Source organism: Schistocerca serialis, chromosome 2, assembly GCF_023864345.2.
Source record: "Schistocerca serialis cubense isolate TAMUIC-IGC-003099 chromosome 2, iqSchSeri2.2, whole genome shotgun sequence".
NCBI lineage: Eukaryota > Metazoa > Arthropoda > Insecta > Orthoptera > Acrididae > Schistocerca > Schistocerca serialis.
This window is the reverse complement of record NC_064639.1, coordinates 775,808,929-775,829,602: the sequence shown is the minus strand read 5'-3', so window position 1 is coordinate 775,829,602 and position 20,674 is coordinate 775,808,929. Positions and strand designations below refer to the sequence as shown.

The 20,674-nt window shown below is 39.1% G+C and overlaps 1 protein-coding gene across 2 annotated transcripts in view; it reads right to left on the bottom strand.

Annotated features, from left to right (window-relative positions):
* The window catches only part of LOC126457998 (probable multidrug resistance-associated protein lethal(2)03659), a 266,562-nt gene that overhangs the window by 43,580 nt on the left and 202,308 nt on the right, over window positions 1-20,674 (bottom strand). For both annotated transcript variants that reach the window (XM_050094769.1, XM_050094770.1), the window contains 9 exons: window positions 13,238-13,460; window positions 12,983-13,139; window positions 12,754-12,892; window positions 7,671-7,781; window positions 7,191-7,529; window positions 5,150-5,436; window positions 4,625-4,808; window positions 1,424-1,576; window positions 928-1,127 (listed from right to left, as the gene is read on the bottom strand). In XM_050094769.1, the coding sequence (XP_049950726.1) occupies window positions 928-1,127; window positions 1,424-1,576; window positions 4,625-4,808; window positions 5,150-5,436; window positions 7,191-7,529; window positions 7,671-7,781; window positions 12,754-12,892; window positions 12,983-13,139; window positions 13,238-13,460 (1,793 nt within the window). The remainder of the gene's footprint in view (window positions 1-927; window positions 1,128-1,423; window positions 1,577-4,624; window positions 4,809-5,149; window positions 5,437-7,190; window positions 7,530-7,670; window positions 7,782-12,753; window positions 12,893-12,982; window positions 13,140-13,237; window positions 13,461-20,674) is intronic.

Below are 20,674 nucleotides of genomic sequence, written 5' to 3'. Positions count from 1 at the left end.
GAGGGGGAAACACAATACATAAAGCTTAGTGTACAGTGTCAATTAAATTGTGAAAGCTACACATTCACCAAAGACTTCAGAGAAGATAACAAAGAAACAGTCTCTCCCTACAGATTACACACACAATGAATTTGTGCATATGGCAACATTTAGCCAAAATAATTCAATAATACGGTTTCTGTAATTTCATAAATGATTTTTCCTTCCTTTTACATAACACAAAATTAAATAATGACAATATTATGAAAAGGATATATTGCTACTCACCTTGTAGAGGATATGTTGAATCATGGGCAGGCACACTAAAAAGACTGCCAAACATGTGGCTTTCAAACAAAATGCCTTGTTCTAAACTGGTGATGGGGGTCAAACTGTGAGCATCTGCAGTTGATGTGGGTAAGGAGGCGGCTTCCCACCCCCACCTCCTTCCTTACCCCTCACTACCCAGATTGCTTCTCCCATCATGCAGAGCTACTCACAGCGTGGCTGCTGTAGCCAAAGACAGTGGTCCCTTGCATGCGTGATGTTTTTGCCTACTTTAGAAGAAGGCATTTTTGGCCAAACGCTCACATCTTTAGCAGTCTTTTCAGTGAGCCTGTCTGCAACTCAACATATACTCTTTTATGGCGAGTAGCAATCTGTCGTTTTTCATAATCTTGTCATTTTTCTTTCCATTATTTTGCAAATAATTTTAATAATATTTTTGTATTAAAATTTCAGTTGACTTTCATTGCTTGTACAATGTTGTTCCCACGTAAAGGCACTTACATAGCTACTACAACAAAAGCCCTTTGTTGTGTTCATGGGTCATTTCTATTACATTACATATTTCAAATGAAACCAGAAAACAACAGATACTTCTCAGTTACATCCTCCAACATACATAAAGTAGCACAGTAAATGGAAAATAGCAAGTGAAATATTTACCAGTATGTAAGCCAATAATCTGCACCACTGGCTGCAAATTGTGCCAAGAAGAACATGAAAAACATTGTGAAGATGACACAGCAGTTGCCACCAGCACTGAAATATCCTTTGTAAACATGGCCTCCAACACGACCTGAAGTTCTCATTTCTGCCACTTCTACTGGCTCCTGTTGCTTAGTTTCATCAACTGAGTTCACACTCTGAAGGAGAAAAGAATCTTTGTTTCAGAAAATTAGGTTAAATGTGACAATCTGTACCTGTGAATATATATGAATGACTTTCAAGATGTAAAAATAAATTTGAATGAAACAGTGAACCTTTTTACTTAAAACTTCAAAAATCACGTACTCTCTGATAAAAGATATTTTCAGTAACTTATCTGGTTTGACTGAGACATCTGTCTTGAGCTTTTGTAAAGTTCAGAGTACCTTCGGACAAGTTTTTAGACAATTGATATTAATTTTAAAATCTAGATTCAACAAAAACCCATACAAACCCCAAGAGATAGACGAGCAATACTCTTGAGAGATGAAATGTCATCAGATAACTGGTCTTCTTCAGGTTCATTCTCTGTTTCTTTCAGCAGAGAAGCAAAATCCAGGCCACTGGCTTGAAGTTCACTGTATGTACCCATTGCCTCTATTTGACCCTGTAATTCAAATGAAGTCATTATGTACAGTGTAGGATTCGGGAAAAGGGAGGGGGGGGGGGGGGAGGGGTAAAAGAGGAAACAGGTGCACACTCATTTACGTCATGAAGTATACACAATGAAATTGTAAGTAGTAAACATAACATCTGGCATAACTATTTTTGTAACTCTACTGTTTGGTTAGAAGTTTACTAGAAACTGTCATCATATAGCAAGTATAATGATTAAATTTATCTCTGCTGACAGCACATTACACCATGTCATTCCTAACAGCATGCACCAGGAAGGTCTAGTCAGAAAATTTAGTTGAAACTAATTTACAATCAAATTTTAAGAGGAGTAGTACACTAAAACATACAAGTAAGAAGTTTTACTACTTTGTAGAACATGAGAGGCGACTTCATTAGGCACAAATAAAGTTAAATGCTCACGGCAAGTTCACATGATTTTAGTGACTTTGTAAGTCTTATAGATGAAACGCATCCAGGTGAATTATGTAATGCCCAGCTGGATATGATAGATGGATATTAACAGTATACTGCCAGGAATAGATAATATTAACGAATAAACATGGCACAGATGTCAGGCGACAAGTCATAAACCAAGGATGGAGACTGAAAACATCCTAGAAAGGGAAGAACCAAAAAGGAGAGAAGAGACACATTACTAATAATGAGAACAGAGATAAAAAAGGAAATGTTCTAAAAGAGAGGATGGATAAGAATAAGGAGAGAATCAAAAGTTCAACAAAATGAGCCTACAATCTAAGAGCTTTTGTGTGTGTGTGTGTGTGTGTGTGTGTGTGTGTGTGTGTGTGTGTGTGTGTGTGATGGAGGGAGGAAGGGGGGAGAGGGAGAGAGAGAGGGAGAGGGAGAGAGAGAGGGAGAGGGAGAGGGAGGGAGAGAGAGAGAGAGAGAGAGAGAGAGAGAGAGAGAGAGAGAGAGAGAGAGATTGAGGTTTTAGTGGTAAACAATTTTTAGTGGTAAGTAGCCTAAGTTTCATGTTCAGAGTGCTAAAGGGTTCTCACTGACAAAAAAATAGTCATTGAGAGTCAAATGGTAGAAAGAGATGGAATTCCTAGGGAAGAAATGCAGTCCTTTAAGGTTCACTGAAATGCTTATTGGAATGCTAGAAAGTAACTAAGGGCTTGGTCAAAACTCAAATCTCAACAAACTGATTTCTGTGTGTGTTAGAAATTTACACAAAAAAGATCATGTACAATTTTCTGAAGGGAAACAAATGGTTTAAACTTTTAAATATGTTGCAAATAATATTTTGCTAATTACTAATGTAAAAGTAACACACACTGATGAGTTAACAGAACGTTTAGCTTGCAGTTCTTTAAATCATCATCAAAAATTTTGGAAAAAATTTTCCTTGAGGTTGAACTGTTGCTTTCAGTCACGTCTTCACAAAAATTTAAATGTTAAAAAGCAAAAAAAGTTACCTTTTTAAATTCCAGTTAATGGTGGTCAGTGTGAAAAAATACAGTCAAACGAAATTGCAACACCAAGGAGGAGTTTTGTGACAGATGAAAGTTTGTAGGCATGTTTCTACATCTTGAAAATGTATATTCAAGTTTCATGCCAATCACATAACAGTGGTGCTAGTAGCACCTTAAGAATGCAAATCAGGTTTGCTTTAATACATGCTGAAATGGTCATGGGCGTTAGTTACCTTTGAGATTAGATGTGAGTTGATGTTGGTGAAGAATGCCTTTAAGGAGACGAAGATGCCATTATCAGTACCTCACTCAGTTTGGATGGGGTTGTGAATAGGGCTACGATAAGCTACATGTTCCTTCTGTGATACTGCAGAAAGATTTGGCAGGAACTTAGCCACTGCATATGATTGCTGGAAGCAGTGGTCGTGAGAATGTATGGTGCAGTACAACTTGGCTCTGGACGACCACATGGCACTACCGACAGGGTAGCGTGTGACTGTCACATTGTGCAGCACGCGACACAATTAACTGTTACAAATTGGTTACTCCAAGGACAGATCTGACCAGGCCCCTATAGCACGCATTCTACCAACCCGAAACCACCTTCATCTGTGACTTCAGTGATGTCCAAGTGAGAGCTCACTGGAGGGCAGGGTAGAGCCTGTTGTGTTAACTGAAGAAAGCTGGTTCAGCCTCAGTGCCAGTGACGGTTGGGTGTTCATCATGAGGTGGCCAGCTGAGGACCTGCAACCAACCTGTCTGCATGCATGCTAGACACACTGGACCTACACCTGGAGTCTAGCGTGCGATTTCGTATGACAGCAGGAGTTCTCGTGGTCATCCCATGCACCCTGACTGCAAATGTGTGTCTCAATCTGTTGATTTGACCTGCTGTGCTGCCATTCATGAACAATCCCAGGGAGTGTTTTCCAACAGGATAACACTTGCCCACATACTGCTGTCATAACCCAACACACACTATAGAGTATTGACATGTTGCCTTGGCCAGCTAGATCACCGCATCTGTCTCCAATTGAGCACAGATGGGACACCATTGGACAACAACTCCAGTGTCATCTACAAACAGTATTAACCATCCCCGTATTGACTGACCGAGTGCAACAAGCATGGAACTCCTTCTCACAATCTGACATCCAGCACCTGTACTACACAAAGCTTCCATGTTTGCATGCATGTATTCAACATTCTGGTGGTTACACCAGTTGTTAATGTACCAGCATGTCACATTTGCAATGGCTTATCTCACACATTATTCTGTGATCTTGCAGTGTTGATCACTTAAATGTGTTACCTAGACAAATGTATTCTGGAAATTTCATTATTCTACGGTAAGTATTTTTTGGTGTTGCAATTTGTTTCCTGTCAGTGTGTTATCCTTTCTTACATATGACACCTAGTTTTTGGCAGTCATTTTGCACTTTTAAGATGGCTATAAGAGGGTCATAGCATCTGCAAAGAAATTCAACAGAATGCCAGCATAAATAGTTTCTTAAGGAACACTGATTATTTTTCACTGCACAAATAAACCATTAAAATAAAAATATCTAAAAATCATATTTTGAGCAGCAACTACTGATAATTACATTATTCAGGATGACAATTTTATCAACATGTTTCAGGTACTGTAGCTGATGTGTTACAAGAATCCTGGCTTTGTCTTTGAGATGTTCTGTTATGCAATCTTCAAACAAATGTTTCCCAACGTGTGTGTCAACAGCTGATAAGGGATCATCTAGAAGATAAATGTCTGCATTTTTGTAAATGGCTCTGGAAAATAAAGAGATGCAAAGTTACAAATTGCATTATTATCATGGCCATTTTACATTATCAACTACAAAACTAAGACTATAGCATTATCTTTCCCACGGACAACTAAAGGGCATTTCAGAGCAGTAGGAAGAACACTGTCAACCTAAATCAAATTTTGATTAACTTTAATGTTAATTTTCATGTTGTAATGGGTACACAATATGAAAGCGTACAAATAAAAATACGTCAAAACTCAAATTATTCTACCTTCATTCAGAACACAATTTATACTGCATAATGATACTAACTGCAGGCCACAATTCATTCATCAAGAATATTAGTTTAATAACTAAACTTACCTTGCAAGATTGACACGTGCTCTCTGTCCACCACTGAGGGAAACTCCTCTTTCACCAACTATAGTTTTGTCCCCATAAGGAAGGAGCTGGAAATCACGCTTCAGTGCACAAACATTCACAACATGGTTGTATCTTTCACGAACATATGGCTGGCCAAAAAGAATATTTTGTCTCACAGAACCTGCAAACATCCAGGGTTCCTGTGATGCATAGGAAACACTCCCATTGATTTTAAGTGTACCACTTGACAGTTCCAGCTCTCTAAGAATTACGTGTAATAGTGAAGTCTGCAAGAGATGCAAATTGACAACAATTTAAATATGTTTTTAAAAAGTGAGGTAACTGAGTAATTTAAGTATTTGAGACAGACAATTTACATGAACTATACTGAGACGATGGCTAAAAGCAATCCTAAAGACTAAGTTAAGTTTTGTATTTTATTTGATTATGTATCACCTCTTCAGAGAATCTCGACAGCAATACAACATACTATAAATTCAGGAGCTCTGATACTACAAGAGAGAACGTAGGTTTTCCACTAGCATAGTAACCAACTATAATGTTAACTGAATAAAGTGTCTTGGCTTGCAGTTAATGACATTCAGCACAATTACAAAGAATGAAACTCTTATGTTTCAGTGCAGGGTGCAGACTTCTCAACAAGATCCAAATTTGTGAAGTACTGTACCAGGAGACAGAGGATGAAATGTCTTGTAGGATGATTTTTACACAGCTTGGGTTGACATGATATCACCACATACCAGATGTAAGATAAAGAGAAGCCATATTAACTCTGTGACAAATCGTATAAATCATGACAGTAAATAGAAAGTGAAGCCGCTCTCTTTGATAAATTCTGCTGTTACTAGCGATGCTGATTTTTACATTGTGTGTCAAATAAACTATGGAACTGTGCAAGACTCAGTATTTGTCACACATTTCCAGGATCTATTTACTACTTAGTAGATATGCACACATGTATATTTATTTGCTTGATATGCCCGTAGCGCTAAATGTGCTGTATGTATGATGCTATAATGAATACTATCAGTGTAGTATTCTGAACAAAAACAGTAACTGGCAAAAGTGACAGCAGGGCAACACTGAAAACATTTTGTCATACAACCAGTCCCAACTGACTAGAGAAGGAGTCTTCAGAACAACTAAGTTAAAGAATTCCACAGTAAAGGAAACAGGAAATAACCAAAAATATTTGGTGGTGATTAAATAAAGCTATGTTATAAAAATGAGTACTATCTTTTCATTCATATCTTTTACATTTGAAAAGATGAACTATTGCAAATCTGCTAAGCCATGTGGACACGGAAGGTAAAAACCTGACTCTCAGGTTTTTTTTACTTTAAACAGCATAGAGTAGAATAGTAAAATACGATTGCCACCAAAGTATATATCAGATCATAATTTAATTTCCTTAATTTACCTGAGTGTAAATACACTTATCAGCTCACTTAAGCTGGAACTACAATTTGGTTATGCTATACAACTGTAGTTCAGACGATAAAAACACCCATCCATAAAATTTGGAGTGCTACAGAACCTCATGAAGCCAACATTTGGCACTTCTGGAACATATTAGTTAAGGAGAGCAGAGCTTGAAATCAAATTCTCTCTAAGAATATACCTCTTTTGAATCCACTAAATGGATATAAATTCAGGTCACTAATATTTATGGGTTCCATAAAGTTTTATTAACTTGTCCTGTAATAATTCTTCCTTGACTCCCTCCTCCCCCCCCCCCCCCCCCCACTCCCCAACCAACTACATTTTTTCCAAACATTACAACGCCACTCATATCAACACTTTCCTCAGCTCTGTTGCCATTTTTCCGTGATCTGTTGCAAGGAGAACCCCGATCTTCTATAAAATGGTATTAGGTTCCAGTAATTTAGAACAAAGAAGGAGGGAAAGAAAGCTACCCACTAGCAGTCGCCATCAAAAAGATGGCAGGAATTGGTTCACGAGAAATGTTAAACAGTTTTAACTTAATAGAAAGTGGAAGCATATAGAGGAGATAACTTACCTTTCCAGCCCCTACAGGACCTATTATCGCAATCAACTGGCCTGGATGCAGTGACAAAGATATGTCTGTCAATGTATTCTCATTAGCAGCTGAGGTCCACTTAGCTGTAGCTTTTTCCAGAATTATTCCACCAGATGGTGCAGAATTTACTTTTTCACAAGATTTGTCATTCATCTCATTCTGAGACTTAATACAGTCTAAAGCCACACCATTGCCTTCAACACCATCTGCTACCTGTTTTGTTTTAACTGGCAGAGTATCTTTATTATTTTCATCAGTTTTGACAGACATCCTCATGTTTGGCTGATGAATTATTGTTTCCTCATACAGAAGAAATTTCTGTGAATAGAGGAAAGAATTTCACATAGAAATTTAATTCAGAAAGAGAAGGGAGGGTAAGGATCATTGCAGGGCAGAAAGCAACCTTACTTTAGAAACCAAATGTAAGAAAAGATATTCTGTGCTGAAGAAATACCATACCTGTAATCTTTTTATTGACACCATGCCTTCAGCCACTTGGGAGATTCCTTGTGGAAAGAAAACTGTCATTGTCTGTCTCAGGATGTTATAATATGATGTCATAACAAAAACCTGCAATATAAAATGTCTACTTTCACTGCACATACTTATCACAATCTGAGAAAGTGACAACTGAAAATGTATGTTGTTTCCAAAAATGATGATAAATAATGTCTATTGCATCACTTACCCTCCAGTTTTTCCACTTCACGTAAGTATGTCTTGTACATAATTATTTCATTATGAAAATATTTAGTGTTAACTTGCCCGATCAATGAAAAGACGAATTTTTTGAACTGTTCTGAGGTATTCAGCTGGATGGCATCATCCACCAGATGGTCTTGACAGTACCACTTGGCTGAATAGCTGAGAAGAGTTCAAAATAATCATACAGGGAAAATGAAAAATCAGTATTCCAGGTACTGAAGAGAGCTGAGATATAAGTGAAGTAGAATAATATATCTATCTACATTATGTTTATGGCATTGGAGAAGCCTAGTGATTATCTTTAAATAAATGATAAATTTTAAACTGAGTACTAAAATAGTGAACCACAAAGAAAACAACTCATGAAGAAGAAGCAGGAAAAACACATACATGTTAACACTTATGAACTTATGTTTATTTTGGACAAAATAATCGCAGGTTTATAATACGTAAGTAACCGATTTACTTCACTGGAATGTCATTTTTTCCAAAAAATGTGAATGCTTTCCACTTCATTAGATAAAGCTTAATGCTTGAATTACAAGGTCCTATGGTTCACTAAATAGCTCTGGAAAGACTAAACATGGCTGTCAGATCTATATCTTCCAAAATTTCAGAATACTAACAACAATTTTTGAGTCTATACAACTATGTATGTCAGAAATATTCTGAAAAACGCAGAGCTCTTAGTTGTTTTAGGGGAAGTATATGTTAAATCTGTTTAGATGTATCAGTAATTATGCAGATATTGTTTTTAATACGTAATAACCACAACTCACCCAAAAAAAATTCGAAGCATTAACTGTATACCCTCCTATGAACTAATCTGTTGTTTTTCATTGTGCATGAAGTAAAAATTTGAAGATGCAATTATTTTGTTGTGGAAATGATGTGTTTTCCACAATCTGTGAAAGCACACAACCGATTGTGAAACACACATTCTCTTCCCCAACTTGCAAACCCAGATGCTTCAGATAACATGCGTATTCACATTACTGGAAAGTCTATGTGGATCAGTTCCTGAGGACAGGAACTTCTACTTCTTAACACATATGCTTCACAAAAAGGAATCTCATTTCAACAGAACATTATTTATATTGTTTCAGTGTAAACTTTGTGACCTTCAAGGAAAGAACATACATTCACATTTCTGTTACTCATTGTCTTTCATATGAAACAATGGAAAGTCCAGGATGGAACAACAATAATATTGTAAAATGTAACAGATAATTTTCCCTATTCCTAGCAATAACCCAGTCTCAAATACTGTTCTTGTGTTGTTGCCTCCCTCCTTCGAAATGCCAAGGCCATGAAAATTACCTATTTCCAGCTGCAACCCCTTCTTCCAGTCTGTCCGTCTGTCTGTCTGTTCATATTCTGTCAGCCCACAGCTGTCACCAAATTAGTCCTACAAAACCACATAAATTACGTCTTCATCTGCTTGTAATGCCTCCTCACCATCCATAAAATTCTCCTGCTCTGCAATTTTTGCATCTCATTTCCCAGACAAACTATTGTTCTCCAGGAACTCAAACAGTGTGCAAAGAGCCACATCAAAAAACTCCAACCTGTTCACCACCTACTCCTGCCTTGGACTATAACTACCCACAACTTCTGCAAGAGCCTCCATCAAACCTCCCCTAAGGTCACTCACAGCCAAAACTCCTTGCCTCACAGACCTAATACATTTACCGCACCCTAAGACACTCACTTCCACCATCAAACAGAATGCAGAACCTAAACAGACCTGAGACACAGTCAAGAGTCTGCTTCTAAGAACCTCAGTCCACAGAAATATCAGTCCTTTCTAAAGGCCCTACCTTTTTGCCCAGACCCAAATTACATCCTGTTGTTGTTGTTGTTGTGGTCTTCAGTCCTGAGACTGGTTTGATGCAGCTCTCCATGCTACTCTATCCTGTGCAAGCTTCTTCGTCTCCCAGTACCTACTGCAACCTACATCCTTCTGAATCTGCTTAGTGTATTCATCTCTTGGTCTCCCTCTACGATTTTTACCCTCCACGCTGCCCTCCAATACTAAATTGGTGATCCCTTGATGCCTCAGAACATGTCCTACCAACCGATCCCTTCTTCTAGTCAAGTTGTGCCACAAACTTCTCTTCTCCCCAATCCTATTCAATACTTCCTCATTAGTTATGTGATCTACCCATCTAATCTTCAGCATTCTTCTGTAGCACCACATTTCAAAAGCTTCTATTTTCTTCTTGTCCAAACTGTTTATCGTCCATGTTTCACTTCCATACATGGCTACACTTCATACAAATACTTTCAGAAATGACTTCCTGACACTTAAATCTATACTCGATGTTAACATCATGTTGAACTTATTAAAAACTTTTGCGCTTTCTCCCAGTCCTTACAGTGGAAAAACTTTCTTGCCACCAGCCCTACCAATCAGACTCAAGATTAAACCAATAGTGTACTCAACCCCCCACCCTCAAATCACCCCGTTGACTTTCCAGAATGTCCTAATCCCAAACCTTTCCTCAACATCATTCCACAAATACCTCAACATGTAAAACAACCTTAGATCCACAAAGAGAACTGCAATCCATGACCTAAAAATTGGTCCCAATCTTATAATCCCACTTACCAACAAAGGCTCCCAATACATCCACATACAAACCCCACCACAGTGACACTACACCAAAAATCTCTATTTCCTCATCAAACCCTTAGTCCCATGTCTGAACTCATCCCCACCACTCCCTGCACTACTACTTCTAAATGCTTAGTGAAGTCCATACTACTCAACATGCACTATGCCTCAGTGTGGCCAATTACTGTGTCTCCACTGAGAGAATATCTACTCTCATGAACCAGTACCTTCTCCCTAGTACCAATGCCCTACCTTCCAATAAGAAAGCAATCAACCTTTTTCCTCCACTAACTTTCCACAGTTTCTATTCCTTTACTACCCCATGCCCTGCTCATCACTGTTGATGCCACCTCATTCAGCACTGACATCCACACCGCCCATGCCTCGGCACTACTGAACACTACCTTCCCCAATGCCTGACTGACTTTAAACATACAACCATCTTCCTGGTCACTGTGACCAACTAAATCCCCACCCACACTTACTCATGGACTTGTAACTAACCACTTCTCTGGAGGCATCACCTACAAACAAATCTGTGGTGCAGCAGTGGGCACCCACATGACACCATATTATGCCAACCTATTCATGTGCCACACAGAGGATCCTTCTTAACAAACCAGAATCCCAAACCCCTCACCTGGTTCAAACTCAATGATCACATCTTCATGGTCTGTAACAAGGATGAAGACACCCTATCCACAATCCTTCAGAACCTCAACACCTTCTCCCCCATTCGTTTCACCCAGGGCTCCTCAATATCCAACTGAAGGATAGTGACATCACTACATGGTTTTATCCACGTAACATCTACCAATCACTAACAATATTTCCACTGTGCCACCTGCCACCCATTCCATGACAAGAAGCCAAGCCATTTCAACACAGTCAAGCCACCTGGGGTCACTGGATCTCTAGTGATGAGTAGTCCCTCTCCAAATATACCAAGGGCCTCACTGAGGCCTTCACAGATCGAAATTAGCCTCCAATCTCAATCAGGAAGAAATTTCCTATGCCTTGTCTTCCTGGTCACCTACCTACCACGTCCCACATACCCACTCTGGCCACAGAGGAGCACTCCGATTATGACTCAGTACCACCCAGGACTGGAGGAAGTGAACCACATTGTCTGCAAGGTTTTAAAATGACTCATCGTGTCCTGAAATGAGGAATATCCTACCCACTATCCTTCCCATCCCTCCCTCAATGGTATTTTGCCACAAAATGTACGCAGTATCCTTGCCCAACCCTGCTCCCAACCCCTTGCCTTGTGGTTCATATCCCTGCAACAGGCCTAGATACAAGACCTCTCTTGTATTATCATCCCACTACCGACTACTCCAGTCCTGTTACAGGTACTCCTACCCCATCAAAGAAAGGGCCCCTGTGAAAGCAGCCATGTGATCAACACACTAAGCTGCATCCATTGAGCTGCTTTCTACAAGGCCATGACAACTAACAATGTGTCTGTCTGCATGAATGGCCACTACCAAATTGTGTCCAAGAGACAGCTGAACCACCTAGTTGCCGAACATGTCACCCAACACTTCCGTGAATACTTCGCAGCTAGCACAATCTGTATTCTTCTGACAAACACCAGCTTCTCTGTGAAGGTGGAAACTCTCCCTTGAACATATTCTTCATTCCTGTTACCCCATTGGCCTCAACTTTTGCTAGTCCCTGTCCTTTGCCTACCTATCATCTTCCCTGCTCTCACTCTAGCACTACACACACCTATTCCATCAATGCACCTATAGTCTTCTCCCCTTTTCTCCTCTCCCCTTTCTTCTCTCCACCTGACTTCATTTTTTTTTCCAGCAGTCTTTTCACTGTGCTTGTTTGCAGCTCAACACCTGCTATATGTGGTGAACAGAAGTCTACCAATTTCATTATATTGTTGTTATTTTCATATGAGCTCAATAATCTAGATCAAACAGCTACACCCAACTTTTGACAAGCATTCTGGACTGCAGCTCTGGAAGCCTGATAAACTTTTAATCGCATCTACCTGATTTATTCTTCATCATAAGTATAAATTCTTATTGATTAACTCCTCAGATCTGTAAGATGCTGATACATCTATTACCAATACATAAAGTTACCACATTCACATTTTTAATAAGCAAACTTCAATTATATTTTTGCCATTTTGATGATAAATCAAAAAAATAAATTTCATCAGACATAAGTATGTTTGCAATACACACACTCTTTTCTTACCTTTTCTGCTGTTATCTCATATCCTAATAAAACATATGCTAAGATAGTCAGAAATATTGATATTCTGGTGGTAAACATGATGAATGAAAGCAGTATACCACGAATGTACGATGTGACCCTTATGGATTTAATTTCATGCCTGAAAAGAAAACATGGGTTATAAAACACTTGTTTTCTACTTATTAAATAAAATTGGGAATATTGGACAGTAAGAAACATGACAACCTACCTCCTGGCTTGAGACACAAGCTTTGAAAATGGTTTTTCCCATGTATACATCTTTATAACTTGAATTCCACTAATTATTTCATTCATTAGTCTGACACGTTCATCTGTCCTTATGGCTGTTTTTAATCTGTAGGTAGATGTTTTTTTCCCCAGGTATCCTATAAATAGGTCAATAATTTATACTTCAGTCGTTAAAGCCCCATCTCCTATTCAAATATAGAAAAGTTTGGTTTAATCACTTATCATTAATTTTTACCTTGCAGTGGTATGAAGAGCAGCAGTGATGCCACACCTATTAGTGCTGATACTCCTACTATATTCCACAGAAAATATGCTACAATTACTGTTTCTACAGGTCCCAACCATAGATAATGGACAAATATTACAGCAACATCAAAACGATTAACATCATTTGAAAGTAGGTTCACAATTTGGCCTGCTGTTGTTTCACCTAGTGCTGTCTTGCTCAGTTTCAGTGCCTGAAAAACAATATCATCATCATCATCATCATCATCATCATCGTCATCATCATCATTTCTCTTTCCTGTCTCAGACGTTATGTCTGGCTAAAAATGGAAAGTGACGCGGACCTTAATCAAGCGTGACTTCCTTTTAACTGTACGGTATATGTTACATTGCATTTAGGAACTTTCGGGTAATTGAACATGTATCAACAATTACAGATTTCTGTAGTTGTATATATACGTTTGGATGTAGCTGTATTGCGTTGATGTACTGGTGGATATTGTGTGGTATGACTCCTGTAGTTGATAGTATAATTGGTATAATGTCAACTTTATCCTGATGCCACATGTCCTTGGCTTCCTCAGCCAGTTGGATGTATTTTTCAATTTTTTCTCCTGTTTTCTTCTGTATATTTGTTGTATTGGGCATGGATATTTCGATTAGTTGTGTTAATTTCTTCTTTTTATTGGTGAGTGTGATGTCAGGTTTGTTATGTGGTGGTGTTTTATCTGTTATAATGGTTCTGTTCCAGTATAATTTGTATTCATCATTTTCCAGTACATTTTGTGGTGCATACTTGTATGTGGGAACGTCCTGTTTTATAAGTTTATGTTGTATGGCAAGTTCTTGATGTATTACTTTTGCTACATTGTCATGTCTTCTGGGATATTCTGTATTTGCTAGTATTGTACATCCGCTTGTGATGTGATCGACCGTTTCTATTTGTTGTTTGCAAAATCTGCATTTATCTGTTGTGGTACTGGGATCTTTAATAATATGTTTGCTGTAATATCTGGTGTTTATTGTTTGATCCTGTATTGCAATCATGAATCCTTCCGTCTCACTGTATATATTGCCTTTTCTTAGCCATGTGTTGGATGCTTCTTGATCGATGTGTGGCTGTGTTAGATGATACGGGTGCTTGCCATGTAGTGTTTTCTTTTTCCAATTTACTTTCTTCGTATTTGTTGATGTTATGTGATCTAAAGGGTTGTAGAAGTGGTTATGAAATTGCAGTGGTGTAGTTGATGTATTTATATGAGCGATTGCTTTGTGTATTTTGCTAGTTTCTGCTTGTTCTATAAATAATTTTCTTAAATTGTCTACCTGTCCATAGTGTAGGTTTCTTATGTCAATAAATCCCCTTCCTCCTCCCTTTTTGCTTAATGTGAATCTTTCTGTTGCTGAATGTATGTGATGTATTCTATATTTGTGGCATTGTGATCGTGTAAGTGTATTGAGTGCCTCTAGGTCTGTGTTTCTCCATTTCACTACTCCAAATGAGTAGGTCAATATTGGTATAGCATAGGTATTTATAGCTTTTGTCTTGTTTCTTGCTGTCAATTCTGTTTTCAGTATTTTTGTTAGTCTATGTCTATATTTTTCTTTTAGTTCTTCTTTAATATTTGTATTATCTATTCCTATTTTTTGTCTGTATCCTAGATATTTATAGGCATCTGTTTTTTCCATCGCTTCTATGCAGTCGCTGTGGTTATCCAATATGTAATCTTGTTTAGTGTGTTTTCCCTTGACTATGCTATTTTTCTTACATTTGTCTGTTCCAAAAGCCATATTTATATCATTGCTGAATACTTCTGTTATCTTTAGTAATTGGTTGAGTTGTTGATTTGTTGCTGCCAGTAGTTTTAGATCATCCATGTATAGCAAATGTGTGATTTTGTGTTGGTATGTTCCAGTAATATTGTATCCATAATTTCTATTATTTAGCATGTTGGATAGTGGGTTCAGAGCAAGACAGAACCAGAAAGGACTTAATGAGTCTCCTTGGTATATTCCACGCTTAATCTGTATTGGCTGTGATGTGATATTATTTGAACTTGCTTTGGATATTAAGTGTGGTTTTCCAATTTTTCATTACTATGTTTAGGAACTGTATCAATTTAGGATCTACTTTGTATATTTCCAATATTTGTAGTAACCATGAGTGGGGTACACTATCAAAAGCTTTTTGGTAATCAATGTATGCATAGTGTAGTGACCTTTGTTTAGTTTTAGCTTGATATGTCACCTCTGCATCTATTATCAGTTGCTCTTTACATCCTCGTGCTCCTTTGCAACAGCCTTTTTGTTCTTCATTTATAATTTTGTTCTGTGTTGTATGTGTCATTAATTTCTGTGTAATGACTGAAGTTAATATTTTGTATATTGTTGGTAGGCATGGTATGGGGCGATATTTTGCTGGGTTTGCTGTGTCTGCTTAATCTTTAGGTTTCAGATAAGTTATTCCTTGTGTAAGTGTATCAGGGACTGTGTATGGGTCTGCAATGTAATTGTTAAATAATTTAGTTAGATGTGAATGTGTTGAGGTGAACTTCTTTAGCCAGAAATTTGCTATTTTATCATTTCCAGGGGCTTTCCAATTGTGCGTAGAATTAATTGCTCGGGTGACTTCATGTTGCAAAATTATCACTTCAGGCATTTGTGGTATTATCTTGTATGTGTCTGTTTCTGCTTGTATCCACCGTGCATGTCTATTATGTTGTACCGGGTTTGACCATATGTTGCTCCAGAAGTGATCCATGTCTGTTATGTTTGGTGGATTGTCTATTTTAATGTGTGTGTTATTTTATTGTCTGAAAAAAATTTCTTTTGGTTTGTGTTGAATGTTTGGTTTTGTTTCCATCGATTTTCACTTTTTTTGTATCTTCTAAGTCGTTTGGCCAATGCTTGTAATTTCTGCTTCTTTTCATCTAATTGCTCTATCGCTTCTTGTTGTGAGATTTTACCTAACCTTTTTCGTTTTTTGTCTGATATTTCATTTCTTATAAAGTGTGTTAGCTGTCCGATGTCTTTTCTCAGTTTTTCTATTCTGATCTGTAGCCTGTGTTGCCATGCTGGTTTTGTGGGTTTCTTCTGTGTGTTGGTTGGTTCTGATCTCTGCCCAGTGTGTATATTTAGTATAGTGAGTGCTCCTACATAAACCAGTAGTTGTAACTCTTCCATAGTTGTATTTTCTTTTATTTTGTTGTGTATGATTGTGTTGATAGTTGTTATTGTTGTTTCAACTTATGGGTTATTTGGTGGTCTATGAAAGAATGGTCTAATGTCTGTATTTGTGTCTTTGTATTCTATATATGGTAGCTGAAACTTTTCTTCTATATCTAACATGTGCGTCACTTCATGTTCTATTTGTGCTTGTTCTGGTGGCCGTCTTAAGATTTCGTTTTCCTCTGATTGTTTCATTGATGTGTGTTGTCCTTTGTTTGCTTGCTCTGGGATGTTTGAGTCAATTACTGTATTTTCTTCTTCTTCTTCTGATTGCACATTATTTTGTTCCACTATTTGTTGTACTTGTTGTTTGATGTTTTGTAATTCTGACTGGGGTATCCTGTTATTTTTGGTTACTACACGAATCCCATCAGCTAGTCGTTGTTCTGTTAAAAATTTTAATTCTGGATATCTGGTAATAAATGTTGTGTATACTTGTGATCTGTATCCAGTTGTGTTGGTTCCCAAGTTTGTTGCTTGGTAATAACAGAACATGAGGTGTTGGTTAACTTCATCTGATCATCTCATCCTCTGCCTTTGTTTTCCTTCTAGAGTGGTTGCAGGAAGCATATCCTGCAAAACACCTCTATTTGGATTTAAATCATTTGCCGTGTGGCTAGCAGTGTCATTACCATTGTGGACGGGCATAGGGTTCAAGCGTCGTCCCTGACCATGACAGCGCTTTTCCGAGGCTTCATTAGATTTGTCCTGAACCACCTAATCACACTAAAAGGGGGGTTAACCCTATTAGTGGTTTGTTCTTTTCATCGCCTTTTACGACTGGCAGAACATACCAGAGGCCTATTCTTTTCCCGGGCCTTCACAGGTTTTTTTATTATCATTATCATTATCATCATATCATGAATAGCAGCAGCAGCAATGTATTTTAGAGTTACTCATCTGTTCTACGAGTATCCAAGAGGCATTGATCTGAGTGGCAACACAAGGATTTTCAAATATAATAATAGAAGTGGCTCACATTATGGGACAGGCACAAAAGCTGGTATTGTGATGGAGGTGGTGGTGGTAGTAGCAGTAGTCATTGTATTATTATATTAACACAACACTGAAAAGGCATATTTTGTCAGTTAGTAAAGTATCTCTCTCTCTCTCTCTCTCTCTCTCTCTCTCTCTCTCTCTCTCTCTCTCTCTCTCTCTCTCTCAGGTGGCGGTAGCTTGTGCTGTCACTGCCGCAAGGTGCGACTGATGATAACCACATGGCAGTTTCAAACTTTGTCATGCCGAGAGCAGGCAATACACGTACTCAGGAAAACGCTCTTAGTTGAAGCAGCACTCCTGGTGCCCCCTGCTGGGAGCCACAGAAAGGCCACCCACGCATGCACTATGGGCAATGACTGTGGTGCCAGATGCTCCTGTAATTAAAGGCTGAACTAAATCTCAGTAGCACATTGCTTGAAGTGATGAATCTGAAGTTCTCATTTTCTCTGTTTTGATTTTATGGCAGCCAGTGCTGGATACCAGGATGCTCTTACTTGAAAACCTGCATCCCTGTTGATAAGATTGTATGCCGTATAAATATGTATGGCCTCCTCAACAACCCAAACCCAGAAAGATGATGATGGGGATAAAATTTTCATCTGTTCGTAAAGCATACCATGTCCCATATCCAGGCAATACTCCACTACTGCCGAATTATCAGGTTGCCCCAGGCGTGTCATTGCCCCTACCACACGCACGGATGGCCTTTCCGCAGCTCCCATCAGGGGGCACCAGGAGAGTCGCTTTCCTCCAGCTAACAGCATCTTCCTGCACACACGAACTGCCTACTCATAGCATGATAAATTTCGACATCGCCATGTGATTATCATTAGTCGCACCTTGCAGCAGTGACAGCAGCAGCTAGGAGGAGATGGCCAATGACGTGAGTGAGTTTGACAAGTTACGTAATAAGAGAGGTAGACTGCTGCACACTATGGCATTTTTATTGAGACGCCATGACAAGCAAACTGTCCCAACATTTGCTACATTTAACCACCATATTGAATCTGCGGCTGCTGTTAGAAGTAAACGATGGACGAGTGCAGCCCTAGTGAGAGATAAGGTGCACTACATAAGACAAGAACTGTACATGGTGTCCACAAAATTGCTATTGCTGTATCTTAAGGTCTCTGCAAAATCTCAGCATTATCCTGGGATTGGGTAGATAGCACTACCTGGGTGCTAGCCGACTGGTCAAAACAACAAGCTAAGGTCCACCAAATTTCAAAGTATTCTCGTCTCTAGGTCCAACAACAAGAAGGGAATGCACCATGTCAACGCACCATGTTTAATCTCGCAGATGGAGTTCTGGACAACGCACCTGTTGCATTGCTCGAGAAAGGTTTGAACTATGCACCAACACCACGGACAGCTCCAATCTGAGATGTCACAACTGACATAGAACAGGCAATTTTGAAGCTTCCCAGTGACGTTGCAGAAGAGATTAGGAGGGACACCGGCCGAATTTTAACATGAGCCCCACCGAGCAAGCTCAACATCAGCTCCGCAGAAAGGAAGGCTCTGCAAGACTTGAAAACGAACAAAGAACTCATCATTTTACCTGCCAACAAGGGGAATGCCACTGTCCTCCTCTCACAAGTTGACTACAAGAGCAAGACGGAGGCACTGCTCGTCGATCCTGCCTATCTCAAGCTAAGAGAGGATCTAACTGACAAAATGCAGAGAAAAACATTATATCTTCCCAAGAATAGTTCCATTCCTTCTAAACTGACTAAAAGCCTATGCCTACAGGCTGCAGTTCCTCTAAGACTGTAAGGCCTACCTACGATACATAAGGATGGGACTCCTCTTCGCCCAGTAGTGAGCAACATTGGAGCTTCTACTTACTTTCGGACCAAACATCTCACCACACTGTTGGGATCTCTCATAGGCAAGTGTGATCACCATATCTAGAATTCAGAGGACTTCATAGGACACCTGAAGGCACTTCAGCTACAAGCATCATATATTTTGGTTAGTTTTGATGTTATATCTTTGTGGCACTATCTAAACATGTGCTTACCTCAACTTATATCTGATTCGTGACCAGTATTTTGAACAAGTGGATGGTGTTGCCATGGTGGCCAACTATTGTACGGAAGACTGAGGAAAAAGCACTGCAGTCGGCAAGCTTCAAACTTTCCTGTTTCTGGTGGTATTAGACAATACTTTTGTGGTGTGGCCCCATGGAATAGAGACATTGCCTGTGTTTCTCTGCCATCTGAACTCACTCCATCCCAATATGCAGGTCACAATGGACATGGAAAAGGATGGCGTCTTACCATTCCTGGATGTCATAGTCAGAAGAAAAGCTGACAGTACACTGGGACACAGTGTCTATTGCAAATCAACTCACACAGAGCTATATTTGCAGTCCACAAGTTGCCGTCATCCTGCCCAACACTGTAGAGTCCTATGCTCTTTGGTGCATAGAGTACATGTAGTCTAAGATGCTGACAGTCTACCTAGTGAGCTACAACACCTGAGAATGGTATTCCAACAGAATGACTATTCTGACTGGCAGATAGGCCATGCATTCCATTCTAAGCAAACTCCAAGCATAGACGTAAATGAAGAAGCAGAGGCAGCCACTGCAACAGCAGTCTTGCCCTATTTTGGCCGCATGTGCCCTATTTTGGCCACATGTCTTCAAGAATAGAAAGGATCCACAAAAAGCACGGCATCAAGTGTGTTTTTCAGACACCATAAAAATTGAGGAATTTATTGTGCTCGGTCAAAGATGACCTTGGTCTTAGGAAACGTGGCTTGTACAAAATCCCATGCCAATGTGGAAAATTTTATATTGGACAGACATGCCAAACCACGCAAGAATGTTGCATCTAGCACCGTCATCATACACACCTGGAGCAAACCTGATAAATCAGCGGTAGCAGAGCATTGCCTGGACATGGGACATTGTACGCTTTACGAGCAGATGGAAATTTTATCCTCAGCGTCACCTTTCTGGGACTGTGTTGTTAAGGAGGCCATACACATCTGTGTGGTGGACAATCTTATCAACAGGGATGCAGGTTTTCAACTAAGCACTGCCTGGAATCCAGCACTGGCTGCCATTAAATCAAAACAGGGAAAACAAAACCTTCAGATTCATCATGTGACGCAACGCGCTACTGAGATTTACTTCAGCCTTTAACTGCAGGATCATCTGGCATAGTGCATGCACTGAAGGCATTTCCACAGCTCCCAGCAGGGGGCACAA